The 22190-nt window shown below is 41.2% G+C and overlaps 1 protein-coding gene across 4 annotated transcripts in view; it reads right to left on the bottom strand.

The window, feature by feature from the left end:
• Positions 1 to 22190, bottom strand: part of PC (pyruvate carboxylase) — a 1112699-nt gene that overhangs the window by 703312 nt on the left and 387197 nt on the right. For all 4 annotated transcript variants that reach the window (XM_089689964.1, XM_089689966.1, XM_089689965.1 and 1 more), the window contains one exon: positions 19845 to 19990. In XM_089689964.1, the coding sequence (XP_089546090.1) occupies positions 19845 to 19990 (146 nt within the window). The remainder of the gene's footprint in view (positions 1 to 19844; positions 19991 to 22190) is intronic.

Below are 22190 nucleotides of genomic sequence, written 5' to 3'. Positions count from 1 at the left end.
CAGAGTACACATACACACAGGTTGCAGAAGAGGGTACGTATGGCGCTATCCTGGGTTATTCTTATATATATATATATATATATTTATTTACACAGCGCTAAAATATCAAATGACAATCAAATGACACATATAAGCAGATATAATTGCGCTGTGGGGTGCTGAGGTTAAATTGAAGTGCAATAAACGTCTGTGGACGTAATATTGTGCAGGTGGTGAAATAAACATATAAGTCCCAAACTTCATACAGAGGTGAAAAACATGACTCCAGTGATGTTTAAATGAATGTAGATTGCACTAACCAGATAGCGCAATTTTATGCGCATTTGAGTACTTAAACCACTCCTGGTCCTCTGGGTATAGAGATGAACATCCACAAATCAACTGGCCAACCAGCAGAAAGACAGGTAATCGTAGGGTCATCAACTTCCAGGGATCAGGAATCACTCAGCCATCCACCAGGGGAATCACACTCCAGGTGCCAGGTATCATGGATAACCACCAGGAGGACCTCACTCAATGGAAGGTGCAGAGCAGTAATATGAATCCACCCTTGGGGGGGGGGGGGGGGGCTCGCATTCAAACGAGCCCAAACAGAAATTGCTTGATAGTGTAGTATTTTAATTATAAAAAAGGATTGCCAAGCAAGGTAGATACAGTAGAAACAAAAGCACTCACAGTGTGATACAGTAGTAAAGATGGGCGCCGGCCTAGCACGTGGCCTGAGTGGCGTGACGTCACAGCCTGACTCCTCCCTAACGTGTTTCGTGCACTAGCACGTTATCAAAGGGAGCGTGCCTTCATAAATGGGTGCTTTATATAGTGGACCGTGCTCATGCGCGGTAGGGTGCGGTGACGCCATTTTGGACAATTGGACAACTGAGCAGCCATTTTATCGGTTATCCACAGACAACAAGAGACAGAAGGGGATGGAAGCAAATGACCCGTCCCGTCGGTGGAATTACCGACAGATAATCCAATAAAAATTGTATAGATATAGAATGGATCAATTACAACCCTTAAAAGGGGACAGAGCATGAGATGGATCACAAACTGGGTTATATTTGGTGATACTACTTAAAGTACCCAGCCTCCATTTTGTTGTAGACCAGATGTACCAGGTCACAGACAATAATGTCTGGATTACAAAGGAAACTTGTCATGCCAGAATTAGTGGAACTACAAGTCCCAGTTATAAAAAACCTATTGTTGATTAAAATATGTCTCTGTGTGTCTGTGTATAGAAACATAACATTAACAAATTCATATTCAACATTAAATATATAAAAAACAAACCATTATAAAAAAATAAAAAAGAAGAAAGAAGAGACGCATATCCCCCACTTTAATAACAAAGAGGAATATGCGTCAATGGCATTAATAATGGCAAACCCAATAAAAAATAGCGAATAACAAACATATAGATTATAACTAAGAATCAAATAATATGTACAGATGATAAAATAAATTGGACATGAAACATGCCTCCAAGTATAAAATCCAATCCAATAAACCATAAATACAGCTGAAATAAAAGTACTTATAGTCCATGAGGCCCAAAGCTTGGGTATAAAACCTAAAATTGCACATACAGTTATAACAATAAAAAGGATATATAAATAGTATTAGGATGGTGACTGTATTAAAAAACACATCTAAAAGACACTGGGGAAAATTCCATAACAACGAAAATTAAAAGGCAAAAGTAAAACATCAACTAGGAACAATATCAATAAACTGGTTAGTGAATTATAAAACCACTCAATGAAGAAACCTTTAAGACCTAAATCGGGCATAAGATACGAAAAAAAAAGGGGGACAGGAGAGGGCAATAATTTAACTATTATCAATGAAACAATTAATGTTGAGTTCGACATTTAAACCCAATGGGGATAGAGACCGGAGCTCAAATATCCATTTGGTTTCTAACTGGGATACGGCTCTCCGCTTGAACAACCCCCTCCAATGATGTTTGATAACATCTATGCTGATAAATTTTAAACACAGTGGATTTCTATTGTGGTGAAACCGATAGTGCATAGACAGTGAGTGTTCTTTATATCCCTTTTTAATATTGCTCAAATGTTCCCTTAACCTATCACGCAGTTGTCTAGTGGTTCTACCAACATATTGCTTACCGCAAGAACATTCTAAAAGGTACACCACGTGTGTACTATTACATGTAATGACTGACTGTATATCATATCTTTTGTTAGTCGTGTTGGAACAAAAGGATTTAACTGGTTTCTTATGGACACCGTTATTCACACATAACATACACCTATTGCATGGAAAGAAACCTTTATGTTCAAAATTAAAGGACAGAGGTCTAGGTGGGTTTACCACATTGGGGGCTAACGTCAATCTTAGTGATGGTGCCTTACGGTAGGTAATTTCCGGCTGGTCAGGAATAGCTCTACCCAGTACTGGGTCATTTTTCAAGATTGGCCAATATTTTCTGATGATTTTTGCCACGTCTTTATATTGTATATTAAAGTTGGTAATGAAAGGACAGAATCCATCAGGCTTAGACTCGGTTTTAGGGAGAAGAAGCTCATTTCGATCCAATTTACAGACTTCTTCCATTTCTCTATCTAGAGTTACACCACTGTAGCCGTTTTCTAAAAATCTATTTTTCAATATATTGGCCTGTGAGATAAAGTCCTCTATATTGTCAAAGTTCCTGCGAATACGCAAGAATTGACCTTTCAGTATGTTGTTAAGCCATTTCGGATGATGGCAACTATCCAAGGGAACTATTTGTCTGTGGATTTAAAAAAATGTTTTAGTGGAAATCCCAGTGCCATCATTAAAAAGGGTAAGATCAAGGAAATTAATTTCATTAAAATCATGCTGGTAAGTGTAATATTTAAATCATTATGATTTAGCGTAGTGAACAAATTTTTCAGAGAGAATTCATCACCCTGCAATAGTAAAAACACATCGTCAGTGTAACAATGATAAAAAATGAGGTTCGGCCAGTCCCTGGAATAGATGAGATCTTCCTCCCATCTCGCCATGGACAAATTCGCTAAACTGGGAGCGAATTTCGCTCCCATATCAACACCTGTGGTTTGTAGGTAATATTTATTTTCAAACCAAAAGTAATTGTGTCTCATGGCAAAGTCCAAAAGTTCTAATATAAAATTCCTCTGTAATATAGGGATATCAGTGGCCGTATTTAAGTAAAATTATGCTGCTGCCATGCCATCGTCATGCTTAATATTACTGTACAAGGCGGCTACATCCGTCGTTACAAGATATGTGGGTGATTGTAAATAGATTCCTTTAATGTCCACCAAAACTTGTTTGGTGTCTTTTAAAAAGGCAGGGGTACCAGATACTAATGGTTGGAGAAAGTGGTCAATATATTTCTGTTTGGGCTCGTTTGATTGCGAGCCCCCCCTTAAGGTGGATTCATATTACTGCTCTGCACCTTCCATTGAGTGAGGTCCCCCTGGTGGTTATCCATGATACCTGGCACCTGGAGTGTGATCCCCCTGCTGGATGGCTGAGTGATTCCTGATCCCTGGAAGTTGATGACCCTACGATTACCTGTCTTTCTGCTGGTTGGCCAGTTGATTAGTGGATGTTCATCTCTCTATACCCAGAGGACCAGGAGTGGTTTAAATACTCAAAAGCGCATAAAATTGCGCTATCTGGTTAGTGCAATCTACACTCATTTAATCATCACTGGAGTCACGTTTTTCACCTCTGTATGAAGTTTGTGACTTATATGTTTATTTGACTACCTGCACAATATAACATCCACAGATGTTTATTGCACTTCAATTTAACCTCAGCGCCCCACAGCGCAATTATATCTGCTTACATGTGTCATTTGATTGTCATTTGAATTTTTAGCACTGTATATATATATATATATATATATATATATATATTGCCAGCAAGGAGCGTCATCTTGTTCAGGCAGTCTCTATTTCTATGAACAGGCAGTGGTGATATATTGTGAGGTATCCACAACACCTTTTTCTATTTGGCGGCGTCTTTCTCTGCTTCCACTTCCGTTTTTAACCTCATCTGGCATTCTGCCATTAAATATTTACTGACCTTTTGCTGCTTCTGACCCTTTGCTGCTTCTCAGGGTATACCTTGGCACTCTTCTAGAGGTGCACTCTGAACCAGTTGCCGACCGCAGATAACCGAATGATGGCTACACCGCGGCCGGCCAGTTCTGGGAGGGCGTCATATGACGTCCTCCCAGAACGCGCTCTCTGTGATCGCTGTGTCCTACGGACACAGCTGATCACGTGATGTGGTAAAAGGCCAATCACAACGGCTTTCTACCACGTGATCAGCCGTGTCCAATGACACACTGATTACAGGGAAATGCAATTCCCGGTTCTCGGCTGCACTTTCCTCATGCTGTCAGATCGTACGGAAAGTACTGCCGAGAACCGGCAGTTGTCAGAGCAGGGATTGGCACTGATGATCAGTGCCCAGATGGTCGGTGCCCAGCAGTGCCACCCACCAGTTCCACCCACTTGTGCCCACCAGTGCCGCCCACCAGTGCCCAGTGGTGCCACCCACCAGTGCCCATCAGTGCCACCCACCTGTGCCCATCAGTGCCACCCACCTTTGCCCATCAGTGCCACCCACCTGTGTGACGGGCACAGCGTCGGACCCCAGTCCTTCTCACCAAACTCTTGACCAAAGGACTAGCCAATCTAAAACCGCGATGTCACGTGCGTAACAATGCCACATCCACCTGCACCCTGCACACCGATTTTCCAGCTAATTGGACCACAATCTACGTACCGGCAGCCTGAATGCGATTGTTACTGGGTCAGGTTAATTACGCAATTAACCCTTCACACTGCCACAACCTCATTTTTATACAGAGAAATAGGAAACTTAGCAATACACTAGGATGATTGGTTAATAGACAGTATACCGCAATCTCTACAGACCGGTTATACAGAGGGTTAAACACTCATAGTAGCGCTCTTCAGCGGCAGGGATTCGTAAGTTACATTCAAGAGCTATAGAAACAGTTCAACACTTTCAGAAAGTAAGATTTATTACCAAAAGATTAAAAGGGTGCAGTAAAAATATTTACAGAAAGAAGATGTAACCAATATATATATATATATATATATATATATATTTATAAATGTACAGAGCATAACAGCACAGCAAACAGATAACAGAAAAGAGTTTAAAGGGTGAAAGTACTTGCCAGTCAGCCTTGGTTTTAAGCAGCTTCAAGTTTCATGAGCTTAAAAGGGATTTCTGGTCACGACTGCTAGTTCCGTTGGTTCATCGCAGGAGACGTAGCTTTCTTTCGGTCTGCTAGATGTTAAAACGCAGACGGTCCCTACTTCTCTGACTACACACAAAGCATAACAGCTTCTTTTCTACAAAAATCAATTGGTATCTTCTTACAACAGACAAGCCTATTGCCTTATTTGGGAAAAGGATGGCATAGACAGCTACACTGAACGCATTCCTGAGGGAGGGGGAATGAGGGGATACATAAAGACTTCTTAACGCAGTGAGAGCCGTGCCTGGCTCTTGTGTCCACAACTGTGACAACCTGTGTCACCCAACTCTGCCCATCAGTGCCACCCACCTCTGCCCATCAGTACCTCCCACCTGTGCCCATCAATGCCACCCATCAGTGCAGCCCAGCAGTGCTGCCAGTCAGTGCCCAGCAGTTGTGCCAGTCAGTGGCCAGCAGTTGCGCCAGTCAGTACCCAGCAGTGCCGCCAGTCAGTGCCCAGCAGTGCCGCCTATCAGTGCTATCAGTACCCATCAGTGCCGCCTATCAGTTCCACCTATCAGTGCTCCCAATCCGAGCCACTTCATTAGTGCTGCCTATCAGTGCAGCCTATCAGTGCAGCCTCATCAACGCACATCAGTAAAGGAGAAAAATTACCTGTTTGCAAAATTTTATAACAGAAACAAAGAAACCTTTTCTTTTTCAAATTTTTTGCTCTTTTTTTGTTTATAGCGCAAAAAATAAAACCCCTAGCGGCAATTAAATACCACCAAAAGACAGCTCTATTTGTGAGAAAAAAAGCACCTATCAGTGCTGCCAATCAGCGCCACCTATTAGTGCCAGTCAGTGCCGCCTATCAGTGCCATGTATCAGTGATGCCTGTCAACGCCCATCAGTGCCACCTATCAGTGCCCATCAGTGCGCCTATCCGTGTGCATCAGTGCCACCTATCAGTGCCAGTCAGTGCCACCTATCAGTGCCAGTCAGTGCCACCTAACAGTGCCATATAGAAGTGCCATGTATCAGTGCTGCCTTTTGGTGCCCATCAGTGATGCCTGTCAATGACCATCAGTGCCACCTACCAGTGCCTCCTCATCAGTGCCCATCAGTGCCACCTATTTCATATGGGTACAATGTCGCATGACCACGCAATTGTCATTCAAAATGCGACAGCGCTGAAAGCTGAAAATTGGCCTGGTAGGGAAGGGGGTATAAGTGCCCGGTAGGCAAGTGGTTAACAGGGTTACACTGAGGCCCTTCTTTTCCATAATCCAAGATAAGTTCACTTGCTTCCTGTTACAGGTAATCAGGCACCGAAGTCTTTATAGATTTCCTATAGATAGGGGACTGGAATACCTTTCTTTTGCCAAGTATACAATAAAAGAGTAGGGTGAGTAACAACCTATTCCTCCTCTCATTTTTTGTTGCTAGTGGGTGAGGTCCTAGTTGCAGAAAAAGAAAGGTAGTATCCTCTTCTAGCAAGAACAACAAAACTAATCACAAAACTAAAAGAAGCTTCTATCTGAAGACCTAGTACAGGGGACTGCTGAGCTTGTGGTACAAAGCCTATGCCTTTGAAGTTAGTGTTTGAGACTTGCTTTTAAGAAGCCTGACTTGGTGGACATGCAGAAAATGAGGTAATCAAAGTTTAAATCAGAGAGGAAGTGGCAAATGGTGCCCTTCAAAGAAGTTGTTGAGACCATTTGTTAAATTTGGTAAAATCCCACCAGATGTATCATCAGTAAAGCAAGCAAATGAGAGGGAAGATGAGCCATCACCACTGCTAATGTTTAGAAAGTACTATCCAAACTTAAAGAAAGTGCCACCCACTTTTCCAGTTTCCAGAAACTAAGGAGCCAATAGAGGAGGAGTGGGCTTAGCATGACAAAAAGTCAACCTTACAAAACAGTATGGGTAAGCTGTATTCTTTACACATGTCTAATTCAGAATTGTAGGGTACACCTCTCAAGATGGATGCATTCTTACAATGACTTGCTAGACAAGTAGACCTTTTAGGAAGAGTGTCTCCTTTAGGGATACAGGGGTTAGGAGTGTGGATTCCAACCTTAAAGCCCAATTAAGGGCACAAGAAAAAAAAAACTATCCTTGCAGACCTAGTTGATGGAGAGTGTGGTAAGACTGAAGCATTATGGGTGGAACTGCACATGGGGGTGTGTACTACAAAGGTAATCATTGGAGTTTGTTATAGGCCTCCCAGTGTTAATGAAGAGGTGGAGACTCAAATCTTGCACAGATCGAAAGGGCTGCAAGGGCTGGGACAGTGATAATAATGGGGGATTTAAACTACCCAGAAATTGACTGGAATAATGGTACTGCAGGAACAGTTAAAGGGCAAACATTTTTAAACCTTCTACAGGACAATTTTATGGTACAGTTCATAGGAACCACTACTAGGAATGATGCTCTGCTGGACCTGGTAATCTCAAACCATGCAGAGTTTATTACGAATGTCCATATAAAACAGTGGTTCTCAACATTCCTAATGCCGCGACCCCTTAATACAGTTCCTCATGTTGTGGTGACCCCCAACCATAAAATTATTTTCGTTGCTACTTCAAAACTGTAATTTTGCAGTGGGAGGAGTAGTGCCACGTCATTGGTATCAGTGGGAGGAATAGTGCCCCATCATTGGTGTCAGTGGTAGGAATAGTGCCCCATCATTGGTGTCAGTGGGAGGAATAGTGCCCCATCATAGGTGTCAGTGGGGGGAATAGTGCCCCATCATTGGTGTCAGTGGGAGGAATAGTGCCCCATCATTGGTGTCAGTGGGAGGAATAGTGCCCCATCATTGGTGTCAGTGGGGGGAATAGTGCCCCATCATTGGTGTCAGTGGGAGGAATAGTGCCCCATCATTGGTGTCAGTGGGGGGAATAGTGCCCCATCATAGCTGTCAGTGGGGGGAATAGTGCCCCATCATTGGTGCCAGTGGGGGGAATAGTGCCCCATCATTGGTGTCAGTGGGGGGAATAGTGCCCCATCATTGGTGTCAGTGGGGGGAATAGTGCCCCATCATAGGTGTCAGTGGGGGGAATAGTGCCCCATCATTGGTGTCAGTGGGAGGAATAGTGCCCCAACATTGGTGTCAGGGGGAGGAATAGTGCCCCAACATTGGTGTCAGGGGGAGGAATAGTGCCCCAACATTGGTGTCAGTGGGAGGAATAGTGCCCCATCATTGGTATCAGTGGGAGGAATAGTGCCCCATCATTGGTGTCAGTGGGAGGAATAGTGCCTCAACATTGGTATCAGGGGGAGGAATAGTGCCCCAACATTGGTATCAGGGGGAGGAATAGTGCCCCAACATTGGTGTCAGGGGGAGGAATAGTGCCCCAACATTGGTGTCAGGGGGAGGAATAGTGCCCCAACATTGGTGTCAGTGGGAGGAATAGTGCCCCATCATTGGTATCAGTGGGAGGAATAGTGCCAGTGGGAGGAATAGTGCCCCATCGTAGGTGTCAGTGGGGGGAATAGTGCCCCATCGTTGGTGTCAGTGGGAGGAATAGTGCCCCATCGTTGGTGTCAGTGGGAGGAATAGTGCCCCATCGTTGGTGTCAGTGGGGGGAGGAATAGTGCCCCATCGTTGGTGTCAGTGGGGGGAGGAATAGTGCCCCATCGTTGGTGTCAGTGGGGGGAGGAATAGTGCCCCATCGTTGGTGTCAGTGGGGGGAGGAATAGTGCCCCATCGTTGGTGTCAGTGGGGGGAGGAATAGTGCCCCATCGTTGGTGTCAGTGGGGGGAGGAATAGTGCTCCATTGTTGGTGTCAGTGGGGGGAGGAATCGTGCCTCATCGTTGGTGTCAGTGGGGGGAGGAATAGTGCCCCATTGTTGATGTCAGTGGGAGGAATAGTGCCCCATCATTGGTATTAGTGACACCAATGATTGGGCACTATTCCTCCCACTGACACCAATGATACTTACCTTGCTGACCCCTGCTCCAGCCTGGGCTCGCACGCTCCCTCCCTCTCCCATGGTACAGACACTTACCGGTCAGCTGTCTTCCTTCTCCGGCCGCTCTGCTCCTCTTCACTCACTCGATCTTCGCGGTGCTGCTCGGCTCCTCCTCTCCAAGCTCCACCTCCTCGCCGGTGATTGGCCGCCTGTGTGCCTCTCCTGAGCTACAGTTCCGGCGGCCAATCAACGGTGAGGATTGATCCCGGGGGTGTGGCCAGATGACAGGGGCGGCATGTCATCCCGCCCACACCTGGAGACATATAGAGGAGCGGTGTCTCAGTTCCTAAGACCATCGGAAATATGTGTTTTCCGATGGTCTTAGGCGACCCCTGTGAAAGCGTTGTTCGACCCCCAAAGGGGTCGCGACCCACAGGTTGAGAACCGCTGATATAAAAGAACATTTGGGTAGCAGTGACCATAACATGATTTCATTTATTGTTAGCTGTAAACAGCACGGGAAAGATAAAATGCTCAATTTTAAGAGAGCTAATTTTCCATGACTGAGAGCTGCTCTCCAAGACTTAGACTGGGGGGGAATATTGGCATCGATGAACACAACACAGAAATGGGAGTTCTTCAAAAAGTCTGTACGTGAACAGGGGCAGACTGACAACTCATGGGGCCACAACTCAAAAAAACCTATGAAAAAGGTACCAGGGGCATCTCATGGGGCCCCCTACTGACCCTGGGCCCTCGGGCAGTGCCCGAGTTTCCAAATGGTCAGTCCATCCCTGTACGTGAACACACTGCAAAATACATTCCCATGGGCAACAAGTTTAAAAGGCTAAAAATCAAACCTATGTAGCTTACGGCCAAAGTTAAAAAAGCTATAGATAATAAGAAAAGAGCTTTTATTAAATAAAAAAATGAAGGAAGGCTATCATTTAAACATTACAAAGAATATAACAGAATATGCAAAAAGGAAATAAGGAAAAATTTAAAACAAACAACAGATTGCAAAAGATAGCAGGACCAACCCCAAAAAAAGTACAAATATATTAATAGTAAAAAGGTTCAGTCCAAGCATGTAGGCTCTTTACAAAGTAATCTAGAGTGGATGACTGGGGACAAAGAGAAGGTACATTTATTAAATATCTTCTTCAGCTCTGTGTACACAAAGGAGCATGGGGGAGCTCTTATCCATAATGGGCATGGTATTGACACAGCTCCAGATGATCCACCTTGGCTCACAATTGATATGATCCAGAAATATTTAGACAGAAAAAAGGTGAATAAAGCACCTGGTCTGGATGGCATACACCCACAGGTTCTTAAATAATTGAGCTCTGTCATTTCAAAGCCATTGTTTCTCATTTTTAGGGATTCTTTAATGACTGGCATAGTACCACTGGATTGGCGTAAGGCCAATGTAGTGCCAATATTTAAAAAGGGGTCAAAATCTTTACCAAGTAATTATAGAGCTGTTAGTTTAACTTCTATATTTGGGAAGATACTGGAGAGTTTAATAAAAGACCACATAGTTCTTTAAGCAACAGACAGCATGGATTCATGAAAGAAAGAAGTTGTCAAACAAATCTGATTTCTTTTTATGAGGAGGTGAGCAAAACTTTGGACAGAGAGGTGGCGGTGGAAGTTGTATACTTGGATTTAGAAAAGCGTTTGACAGTTCCCCACACACGGCTTATGTGTAAGGTAACGTTTACAGGCTTGGAAAATCTGTATGTAAATGGATAGAAAACAGGCTAAGATCGTATTCAAAGAGTAGTGGTTAATGATTCATATTCTGAATGGTCTAGGGTTGTCAGTGGTGTACCCCAGGGTTCAGTGTTGGGACCCTTACTTTTTAATATATTTATAAATGACATAGGGTTTGGGATTAAAAATACCATTTCAGTCTTCGCAAATGACACCAAGCTCTGCAGTGGAATAACGTCCTTACAGGATGTCTTCAACTTACAAGCCGACCTCAATGTACTGTTTAATTGGGCAACTATGTGGCAAATGAAGTTTAATGTTGATACAGTTGCAAGAAAAAGTATGTAAACCCCTTGGGATTACGTGGAATTTTGCGTGAATTGGGCATAAAATGTGCTCTGATCGTCATCTAAGTCACAACAACAGAAGAACACAGTCTGCTGAACATAATACTACACAAACATTAGATGTTGCCATGGTTTAATTGCACATAACATGTAAACATTCACAGTGCAGGGAGGAAAAAGTATGTGAACCTTTGGACTTAATAACTGGTTGACCCTCCTTTGGCAGCAATAACCTCAACCAAACGTTTCCTGTAGTTGCAGAACCTGCACAACGATCTGGAGTAATTTTGGACCACTCCTCTTCACAAAACTGTTTCAGTGTAGCAATATTCTTGGGATGTCTGGAGTGAATCGCTCTCTTAAGGTCATGCCACAGAATTTCAATCGGGTTGAGGTCAGGACTCTGATTGGGCCACTCCAGAAGGCGTAATCTGTGCTGTTGCAGCCATTGTTTTGTTGAATTACTTGTATGCTTTGGGTCATTGTCCTGTTGCATCACCCATCCTCTGCGGAGCTTCAGTTGGCGGACAGATGGTCATACATTTTCCTGCAAAATGTCTTGATAAACTCTGGAATTCATTTTCCCATCGATGACAACAATCCGTCCAGGCCCAGAGGCAGCAAAGCAGCCCAAACCATGATGCTCCCTCCACCACGTTTTACAGTGGGGATGAGGTTTTGATGTTGGTGTGCTGTGCCTTTTTTTCTCCACACATAGTGTTGTGTGTTCTTCCCAAACAACTCAATCTTGGTTTCATCTGTCCACAGTATATTTTGCCAGTAGTGCTGTGGAACATCCAGGTGCTCTTTTGAAAACTTCAAACGTGCTGCAATATTCTTTTTGGACAGCAATGGCTTCCTCCATGGTGTCCTTCCATGTACTCCATTCTTGTTTAATGTTTTCCTTATTGTAGATGTGTCAACAAAAATGTTAGCATGTGCCAGAGATTTCTGTAGGTCTTTAGCTGACACTGGGATTCGTCTTTACCTCATGCAGCATTCTGCGCTGTGCTCTTGCAGTCATTTTTACAGGACGACCACGCCTAGGGAGAGTAGCAACAGTGCTAAACTTTCTCCATTTGTAGACAGTCTGTCTTACCGTGGACACATGAACATCAAGGCTTTTGGAGATACTTTTGTAACCCTTTCCAGCTTCATGCAAGTCAACAATTCTTGATCGTAGGTCTTCTGAGAGCTCTTTTCTGCGAGGCATGGTTCACATCAGACAGTGCTTCTTGAAACCAGTAAACCCAAAAGAGTTGTGTGTTTTTTAAGGGCAGGACAGCTGTCAGCAACACATCCAATATCATCACACTGATTGGAGTCAAGGTTGGCTCACTCCCGGCTCCAATTAGCTCTGGGAGAAGTCATTAAGCTAGGGCCTCACATACTTTTTCCTCCCTGCACTGTGAATGTTTACATGTTATGTGCAATTAAACCATGGCAACATCTAATGTTTGTGTAGTATTATGTTCAGCAGACTGTGTTCTTCTATTGTTGTGACTTAGATGACGTTCAGAGCACATTTTATGCCCAATTCATGCAAAACTCCTCTTAATCCCAAGGGGTTCACATACTTTTTCTTGCAACTGTAAATGTAAGGTTATACACTTGGGGGCTAAGAATATGCATGCATCATACATACTAGGGGGGGCACAACTGGGAGAATCAATGGTGGAGAAGGGTTTGAGAGTTCCGGTAGGTCACAAGCTTAATAATGGCATGCCATGCCAAGCTGCGGTTTCTAAAGTGAGCAAAACCCTCTCTTGTATTAAAAAAGGTATCGACTCCAGAGAGAGAGAGATATATCATTTTACCCCTGTACAAATCATTAGTGAAACCTCATCTGGAATATGCAGCTCAATTTTGGGCACCAATTCACAAAAAGAATATTGGAGAACTGGAGAAAGTGCAGAGAAGGGCAACAAAACTTATAAGAGGCATGGAGGAGCTCAGTTATGAGGAAAGATTAGAGGAACTGAATGTATTCTCTCTTGAGAAGAGGAGATTAAGGGGGGGATATGATCAACATGTATAAATACATCAGTGGTTCATATAGTGAACTCGGTGTAGAGCTATTCACCCTGAGGTCATCACAGAGGACAAGGGGGCACTCTTTACGTCTGGAGGAAAAGAAATTTAATCTCCAAACATGGAAAGTTTTCTTCACAGTAAGAGCTGTGCAAATGTGGAATAGACTCCCTCAAGTGATAGTTCTGGCCAGCTCAATGGATTTAAAAAAGCCTTGATTCTTTCTTGGATACGCACAATATAAATGGATACTAACATTTATAGGTAAGTTTGATCCAGGGAATGTCCGATTGCCTCTCAGGGGATTAAGCAGGACTTTTTTCCCCTGCAGGAGCAAATTGGATCATGCTTTGCTGGTTTTTTTGCCTTCCTCTGGATCAACTGTGGGTTTAGGATTATAACTTTTTTTAATGGTTGAACTGTCTTTTTTCAGCCAGATTAACTATGTAACTATGCAACCTTAAGAGTGGAGGGAAGACTTATCCACATTTAGTAATTTTTGCTGAAACTACTTTGGCTCTGGCCTTAGAAAACACATCTGCAGTGACATTGCAGCCTAAATAGTCAGTAGCAGAGCCCCTTACAAAGTAATTTAAGGGTGCCCTGTAGTAACAACACCATAGCACTGTCTCCAAGCAATCAGAAAAAGCCTACCCTCAATGGATAACTGTAGAGATAGACTATCCAGGACTAGAAAGGTCCACTTTAAACCTACCAGAAGCTGTTGATTAAATAATTACAAAGTGTTTACCAACAAAGCTAAAAAAACAGAGATCCATTCTGCCTGAGAACAGTAAACGAAGTTGAGGCATGGTTGGTGTAGGTGGAACTGGCACCAGAGTTGATATTTTGCCTGCTTTTTATTCTACTTAACAGTGGCACTATATACCCCCAGGGTACTGTCCCCTGTGTCTCTAAATGGAATGTGACTGCCGACAGCAAAGAAAAAAAAAAGTGTCAGAAGCACTAACATTTTACCTGGAGTTAGGCGTTAAATGTGCTTATAAATGTGCTGTGCAACAAGACATAAGCACAATCACTATTAATCATGTGTTTATTAATCACTTTATTAGTTCATGTGTTTGGGTGGGGGCATGGCCTTCAATCAGTGAGAAACAGGCATTAGTAAAATCACTCTAGAATTAAAAATATGGATGATTTAATTTATGTAGATACCTTTTTTCTTTAATCACAATTTAAATCTTATTTAATTCTGCCACTCTAGTTAATGAGCTCTACTTTACATTTCAGTGGTGATACAAACTTCACCCATTCATTTTCCTGTTATATGCTTCCTCCCCTCAACTCAGCAGAGATCAAGGCATGAAATTATGTTAGCTTCTGCTTTGCTCTGGTTTAATTTTCACTTGGAAAGGTCATATAGGCATGCTAATGCTAAGGTCTTTTATAATCATATCTGAAGTCACAAGCCATGTTAAGTAAGGGGGGCTAGTCATTCAAAATTAACCAAGTACAATGTAACTGTGCAGGCAAATTGCTGCAGTGGTGATTATTGCGCTGTGTAAGAACTAGCACCTATATAGTAATATTTAGCAATATGAAATAAACATGCAGGAGGAGCTGCTCATTTAGGGGTTGTGTCTCAGCTGTACACAGCAGCTCTTATTAATATTTCTGCAGCAAGAGCAGAACACCATCTGTTACAGCAGGATACATGAAAATTAAACCTTACGGGATACCGAGTTGAGGCCAGCAGCTATAATGGTGGGGGACATTATACAGAGTGGAACTAGGGAAGGATGGAAATATTTATGACTGGGGAAAACCACTAAGTATTTATCTTAATCAGCTATAAGAAAGCTGGAGGGCATTGTTAACTAATGAACACAACAAGAGAGATGTGTGGGAATCTGAGGCAAAGGAAAAATAGAATAACTAAAAGACTAAAAGGTGGCATACAAAATGACCCAAACATGAAGAGCTTACTAAAATCTAAATGAGAGAAGATCAACCTTAATAGTAAAAAAATACATTACAGTTTAGCAATAAGACAAAAAAAAAACATTTGCACACATCTTCACAGGGATAAATATTCCAAGGGCTTGTATCAGTGCAGTGACTGGCAGTGTTCCGCACTGGATTAACGGCAGTCACCAATATGGCGTATAGAAAAAATTTTTTCCTTTTTTTCACAATTATTTGCTCTGTTCACACTCCAATGCAGCCCAGAGTTTGAGTGCTGTGAATTGTGCTAAAATGCAGACATGTTTCATTTTACTGCAGCACACAGGAAGACACTGCATGCCAATGTGCGGCTGTGCAATGCACTGTATTTGTATGCAGGCGGTGTAAATGAGCCATAAAAAAAAATTGATTTAGGGAAATCTCCATCTGTTTTGGTGATTTCCTATGAACTTAATCTCCAGATGTTTATGGAGTCATTAAATTTACCCCTTTCTAACAGAAATATGGAAAGCTGCCATTGCTGGACTCTTAACAATGCTAGTTTTCCTGGCTGTTAAGCACATCCATTGACTTCAGCAGTTTCTGAGCTGTAGGACAAGAACAAAGAGTGCATATCCTTCTAATTCCTTATCTATACAGTGTACCTTATCTGGGTTAGAGACCCCACGTATTGAATCAAGGTGGTCTCAGAATGACCTTCTTTAACTCAGAAATCCTCATATTTTACTTTAAGAACTACCAAAGTCAGTCTGTAGTTGGTGCAGTAGTGCACCCACACAGCCATGCAAAATTCAAAATAGATTGCCACTATGTTACATAGTACACCCTAAACACGTGTGTAACATGTAAAATGGTGTAAAAGGTGGAGTTAGCCTTTAAGCTGGCCATACACATGACAATTTAAACATGGTTCATCCACCAGGATTCACACATGAGATCGATAAGTAATTTACCACCAAGTTCAATCAACCAAGAGAATTCAATCAATTTTGAAGTAGAAACTGGGAAATAAATTGCCATTTTAAATACAGTTTATTGAAAGATATAACTAAAATAGGAAAAAAAATAAACTACAGTCCCTGGCAAAAAGTATGGAATCACCACTCTTGGAAAATGTTCATTCAATTGTTTAATTGTGTAGAAAAAAAAAAAATCACAGACATGCCTCAAAACTATTTTCATTTAACACTCCAACCTTCTGGCTTTAAGAAACACTGAAGAAAATAAAAAAGAAAGAAAACTGCAGTCAATTGCAACTGTTTTTGCAGATCAAACAGAGGAAAAAAAAATATGGAATCACTCAATTCTGAGGAAAATATTATGGAATCATGAAAATAAAACACTACAGTACACCACTAGTACTTTGTTTTTTTTCTACGCAATTAAACAATTGAATGAACATTTTCCCAAGAGTGGTGATTCCATACTTTTTGCCAGGGGTTATACAGCGATTTTGTCAAAAGTAATCAGATATTCATTTGTGTGAATGTAAGCTGGGTGAAAGCACAAATTTCCATAAAAATGTGCATGGTCATCATTTTCTACAAATGGAGCCAAAATGTGGTACCCAGTAGTTTATAATAAAATGTCTAACGAGCGCTACCAGGGAAAGAAGATTAAATGTATATGTACTGTATATAGCTGCTAGAACACCAAAAAAGGTAACCAAGAAACCTTCCAGAAATATATGTAAACAGTATAGGTGCAGCGCTAGGGATAAGAACAATAAAGTGCAAATAATGGTCAAATATAACATGCAATATGCAAAATCGTCCTTCAGAGCATAAAGTGCAATAAGTGATATCATGTGTTTTGTACTAAGCGTGTATTCATAGGGTGCAGGTAAGCCCTGCACCCTATGAATACGTGCTTAGCACGAAACGCATCAGGGGGCCACAGCATCTGGACATCTAGCCACCGCTGGTGGCCATCCTTAAATCTTTGGTCAGTATTTGTACTTTTTACTATCTTACTTTGGAATAAAGTTCATCTATACAGTATCACACTATGTGGTGTCCTTTATTGGGCTCTCCTCATAAGTGCCATCCTCTGCAGTGCCTGCCCTAAACAGGTGACCTCGGATGTTGTGATTTACTGAGGAACCCTGGAATCCTGATACGCTTGTGACCAGATGATGATAGTGAATGCAGCTTGACCAGAATACGGATGACCAAATGTGTGCCTGATGATACAGGAGTTCTCCTATATGCGTATTAAATATGCACCTCTGGTGAGTGCGCATTCTGCTCATTAAAATGTATCTATCACCTCTGGATCACATATCCACACTTTAAGCTGTGACCCTACAGGATCCCCACATTATACGTCTCTTCATTTGGACGCCTGACTTCACTGTGATCACCACTAGTGATATCACTTATTGCACTTTATGCTCTGAAGGAAGATTTTGCATATTGCATGTTATATTTGACCATTATTTGCCGTTTATTGTTCTTATCCCAAGCGCTGCACCTATACTATTTACCCAGTAGTTTATGTTTTATCAGCCAATTTCTAGGAGTAGTATGGTCAAAACACAGCAATAATATGCAATATACAATAACAATACAAGTTTTCTTGCAACGTAATAATCCTTATACTCTACGCAATGAATACATCTTATATCACCAATCAGATCTCTGCTGTAAATAACACACACATTAAAGCACATAAAGGTCACTAAAGTCCTAAAAGACTTACCTTGGCCATTGATCAAACAGGAGAGGACCATAGGACCAAATATCTAGACATTTGATCACATCATCCTTGCTGAATTGGATGACTATGTCAGATTAGTTATTCTTCGGCTCCAGGAACAATCATGGGACCACGTTTAAACATTTGGTTACAAGGCTGGCACGCAGTTTCTGCAGCTATGGTATTTCAAGACTTCTCTTTCCATCTATATTCTTATCAGAATCAAATGAACAAGGTAGTGGGAAGAGGGGTTCTTATTTGACAAAAGTTTTACTTAATTGTATATTCCCCTGCAAATGCTCACCAATGCCATACAGAAGAGTTGTTATACAGAAATTAAATCTGTGTTTTCCGTTTTCCACTCAGTAATACAGACATGTCTGAGGTAGAACACCTACATGTAACAATTCTTTGTGATTTGTAAAGCTTGTTTTTCATCTGAAATTTAGAATATTTATTTTGGGGAGGGACAGCACCATACACATTACTTATGCATAATGTTGTATATTCCAATACCTGCAAGTGTCTAAACAGACAATATTGATATGCAGAGCTAATTGCCAAAAAATAAACTCAAATATGATGCATAAGATTAAGGTCAAATTTCATCAGTAATCTTAAACTCAATTCGACTCAAATATGATGCATAAGGTTAAGACAGCGTGAAGATCATACAGGATAAACGTGACTTCTTAAACTCAATTCGACTCAAATATAATGCATAAGGTTAAGGTTAACACAGTGTGAAGATCATACAGGATAAAATTGACTTCTGTGATGTATCAACAGACGATAAAGCAGAATGTTCGTGACTCTTGTGGTAATTATACTGAGTGTAGATTGCATTAACCAGATGCATAAGGAAATAATGCATGGAGTAATTAAGACCTACTCCTGGTGCTCTGGATTTAGGACACTGGAAGGGTGGTCGTCATCCTAAATCTCACCACTAGATGTCATGTATCCCAAACCAAATGGACAAGGTTCTGTAGATATCAGCATCAGCCACCAGAGAGATTATCCAAATCATCAGACAGCAAATGGGCAGGAATCGATGAGCACCTTCAAAAAGCCTGGGCTTCCATATTAAAAAGAGCCCCAGGCCAGAAGCTTTGATAGTGTAGTAAGGTTTATTGATGGAGAGCAAAAAAACACAAAAACACACTTACAGATTAAGTCAGATTACCGCCGGCCGTCCAGCAATGGCCATGCGGTATGTAGAGATATCTGAGGGGCACCTCTCTGACACGTTTCGTGTGATATACATGTTTTCAAAGGGGGTGCATAAAAAAAACTTGATCGATTTTATATATATTGGCGCGAATGCGGCGTACATGCCCGCTATGTCATCGCGGGAAAGCCGCGCATGTGCAGTGTGAAGGCACAGAAGTCACGTTTATCCTGTATGATCTTCACGCTGTGTTAACCTTATGCATCATATCTGAGTCAAATTGAGTTTAAGATTACTGATGAAATTTGACCTTATTCTTATGCATCATATTTGAGTTTAATTTTTGGCAATTAGCGCTGCATATCAATATTGTCTGTTTATCACTTGACGTTCTAGAGGTTTACTTCCTATGCCAGCTGCTAGCCTTTTCTTCCCTTGTTCTCTCTTTTTTGTTCTTTAATAGGCACCTAGCGCTTGTTTTTATTGCGTTCACACCTGCAAGTGTCTACTTTGGCTACAAAATGTTCTCCTCTGTGCCTCCTCCCAGCCACTGGATACCATTTTCAGTAGTTGTCCTGTGGCACTGTGGAAGTTAACTGCAGCAGCTGCTACAGAAAAAATGGCGCCACCCGTCCCCCTTCTGCTCCCACTCCCACTTACAGAATTTGTCTAACTACATTCTCACAATGCGTCCCATTCTGTGAATGGGCAGTAAAGACTTGGCAAATACTCATCAAAAAAAAGTATGCAAGAGTGTTTAGTGACAAGGGTTTTTTTAAACAGTATAAAGTATTTGTAAAGACTATACCTCATAGCCTCTTACTACACGCATGCCTCGTCCACCACCTCCATAAGCTGCCTTGAAAATGATAGGAAAGCCATATTTGTTGGAAAATTCTTTAGCTTCAGTCAGACAAGTGATGGGAGAGTTTGTACCTGGTACAACTGGAACACCTATGAGTACACAGAAAGTAAAATGTCAAAATATGTTTCTAAAAAAGGAGACTGAAAAAACATGGAATTCAATTCACTTGCAGATGAAACATTTAGCCTGGCAAAGTTGCCGAATTCCTAGAATTCAGCTTTAAAGCTTTTTAACCTGTATAATAGGACAGTTCTTCAGTAACAACTGTCAAAGGAAGTATAAATTCAATCTTCCAGAAAAAAAAAGCATAAAAGGTGATGTACAAGTTCTCATAGATAAAAAAAAAAGTCCTGGAGGTGATATGCACCTAATTGGACTTAAGTCATAGCGTGCCTGTAGTTTTTGCGAAGTTCAATATTCCAGAGAAAAAAAAAAAAAAACAGAAAAAGTGAAGTACAAGTTCTCAAAAGACTGACCAGCATCTTATCTAAGCCAAACACTAAACACCAGACATAACATCGTTACATTAATACTGTCCTGTAATCATAAAAGTGTATGACAAGCCATTTTTGTTTGTTTTGCATATAGTAGGCAAGGATTAAAACCCATCTTTTTTTTGCTATACGATGCTCTATTTGGGAGATTTTCCCTAGATTTCTGTCCTAGTGATAAAGTTTTCCCCAGACAGAAGGTGAGTGAAAAAATGCAACAGGGACACAGTGAAATAAAAATCTGACAGTTTGCAGTCTTCCCTGACCCTACAAAAAGAGTTTCTAATTCTGTCTTTGTTTCTGTTCCAGGGGATTCCGCTCTCCTGCTGTCTGCTTAAAGCTATCAAAATCTCTGTGCCCCTGGAGAGCTCTAAAAACTCAAAAACGCTTCTAAATGTTACCCCTCTATTCAAAACTAAGATAACGTTTTGTCTGCAAATCCACTTTAATACATTCTTTATACAGTTGTTTTGTGTACAACATTTAGGCTCCATGTACACTGCAGCTGATAAACTCACATTTAGGAGCTTTTCTGCATTTTTTTCAGCAGCCCCTGAACTCTCAATGTTTTTCTATGTGTCCATGTACACTATGTCGTTTACAGGTAGTTGAATTTACAGTCGGTTTTTTTGAACGCACCAAACTTGAGTTCAGGAGTAGATTTTATCAGCACCAAATCAAATGCCAAACGCTTGTAAACGTGGTTAACCGCATTTATAAGCGTTTGCATTCTTCCATTTCCAGATGCTGTCCAGAGCCTTTTTTCATCATGAAAAATGCATGCAAAGCGTTTTCCCGGAACTCAAATGGACCTGGTAACATCATACATTGAGGTTTCGCATGAAAGAAAATATGTTAGACATTGCTGTAATAATTTCTGCACAGAAATGAGCTGGAACACATAAGAAGAAAAAAAAAAAAACACAGCTAATCTCAACAAATACTGCCCTCTCTGCTTCTGCTCTCTCTATTTCTCTCAAAATGTCTTAAATAGTTAATTTTTTACTGTTTTTCAGTAAATTCTGGGAATTTTGGAAGGTTTCCTGAGGTTATCTTTAGAAAACACTTCTAAACGCAAACGCGCATAAACGCAGCATGCAAATGCAGCTAAACAGATGTTTCTTAACCTACATTTTCCAGCAGTCAATTTCCATCGTTCAGAAGTGTCCCGTGTATATGGAGCCTTACTTTGCGCACGATTGCAAATGGATAAAAAATGGTTATAAAATAAGGAAAATGCCACTAATCAAAAATGTTGACATTTTCAGTGCTGAAAAAGCAAAAGTGATATGTAGCCATATTTATGCTTAAAGATACTGTATACCAGTGTGGTGTGTGATATGGTTTGTGAATGTGGATGCGGTAATGTGGGTGGCGATAGAGTACAATGACCTGTGCATGATAGATATAATAATGCCTGCACCATGGTATGAAAATGAAAGATGTAATGTATTTTTGTGAAATATGTTTTATATGTAAAAATGTACAGCCTATATATGTTTGATTTTTTTTTTTTCAGTTTTAGATCGTTTTAAACTTCAATACATGGTGTATAGGTTGGTTTGAGACCTCTCTCTCTACATTACCAATTTGCCCATGAATTTGTGCTTCTTAAACATAAAAAAATTAAAGTTTGTAGACATTTCTGTTTCTTTTTAACAAATTGTTTAGCAGTAGAGTGTTGGGCTGTGTTTAGTATCAATTAGTTTTGAAAGTTTGGCATTTAAATGATATTGGCTAACACAGATCAGGACCGCAACCGGCATTCCTAGACCCAGTCTTTTATAATTTAAACCGA

Source organism: Staurois parvus, unplaced genomic scaffold (genome assembly GCF_062004578.1).
Source record: "Staurois parvus isolate SC_StPar_1 unplaced genomic scaffold, SC_StPar_1.0 ptg000505l, whole genome shotgun sequence".
Classification (NCBI taxonomy): Eukaryota; Metazoa; Chordata; class Amphibia; order Anura; family Ranidae; genus Staurois; species Staurois parvus.
The sequence above is the reverse complement of the archived record's forward strand: the minus strand, read 5'-3'. Positions and strand labels throughout refer to the sequence as shown.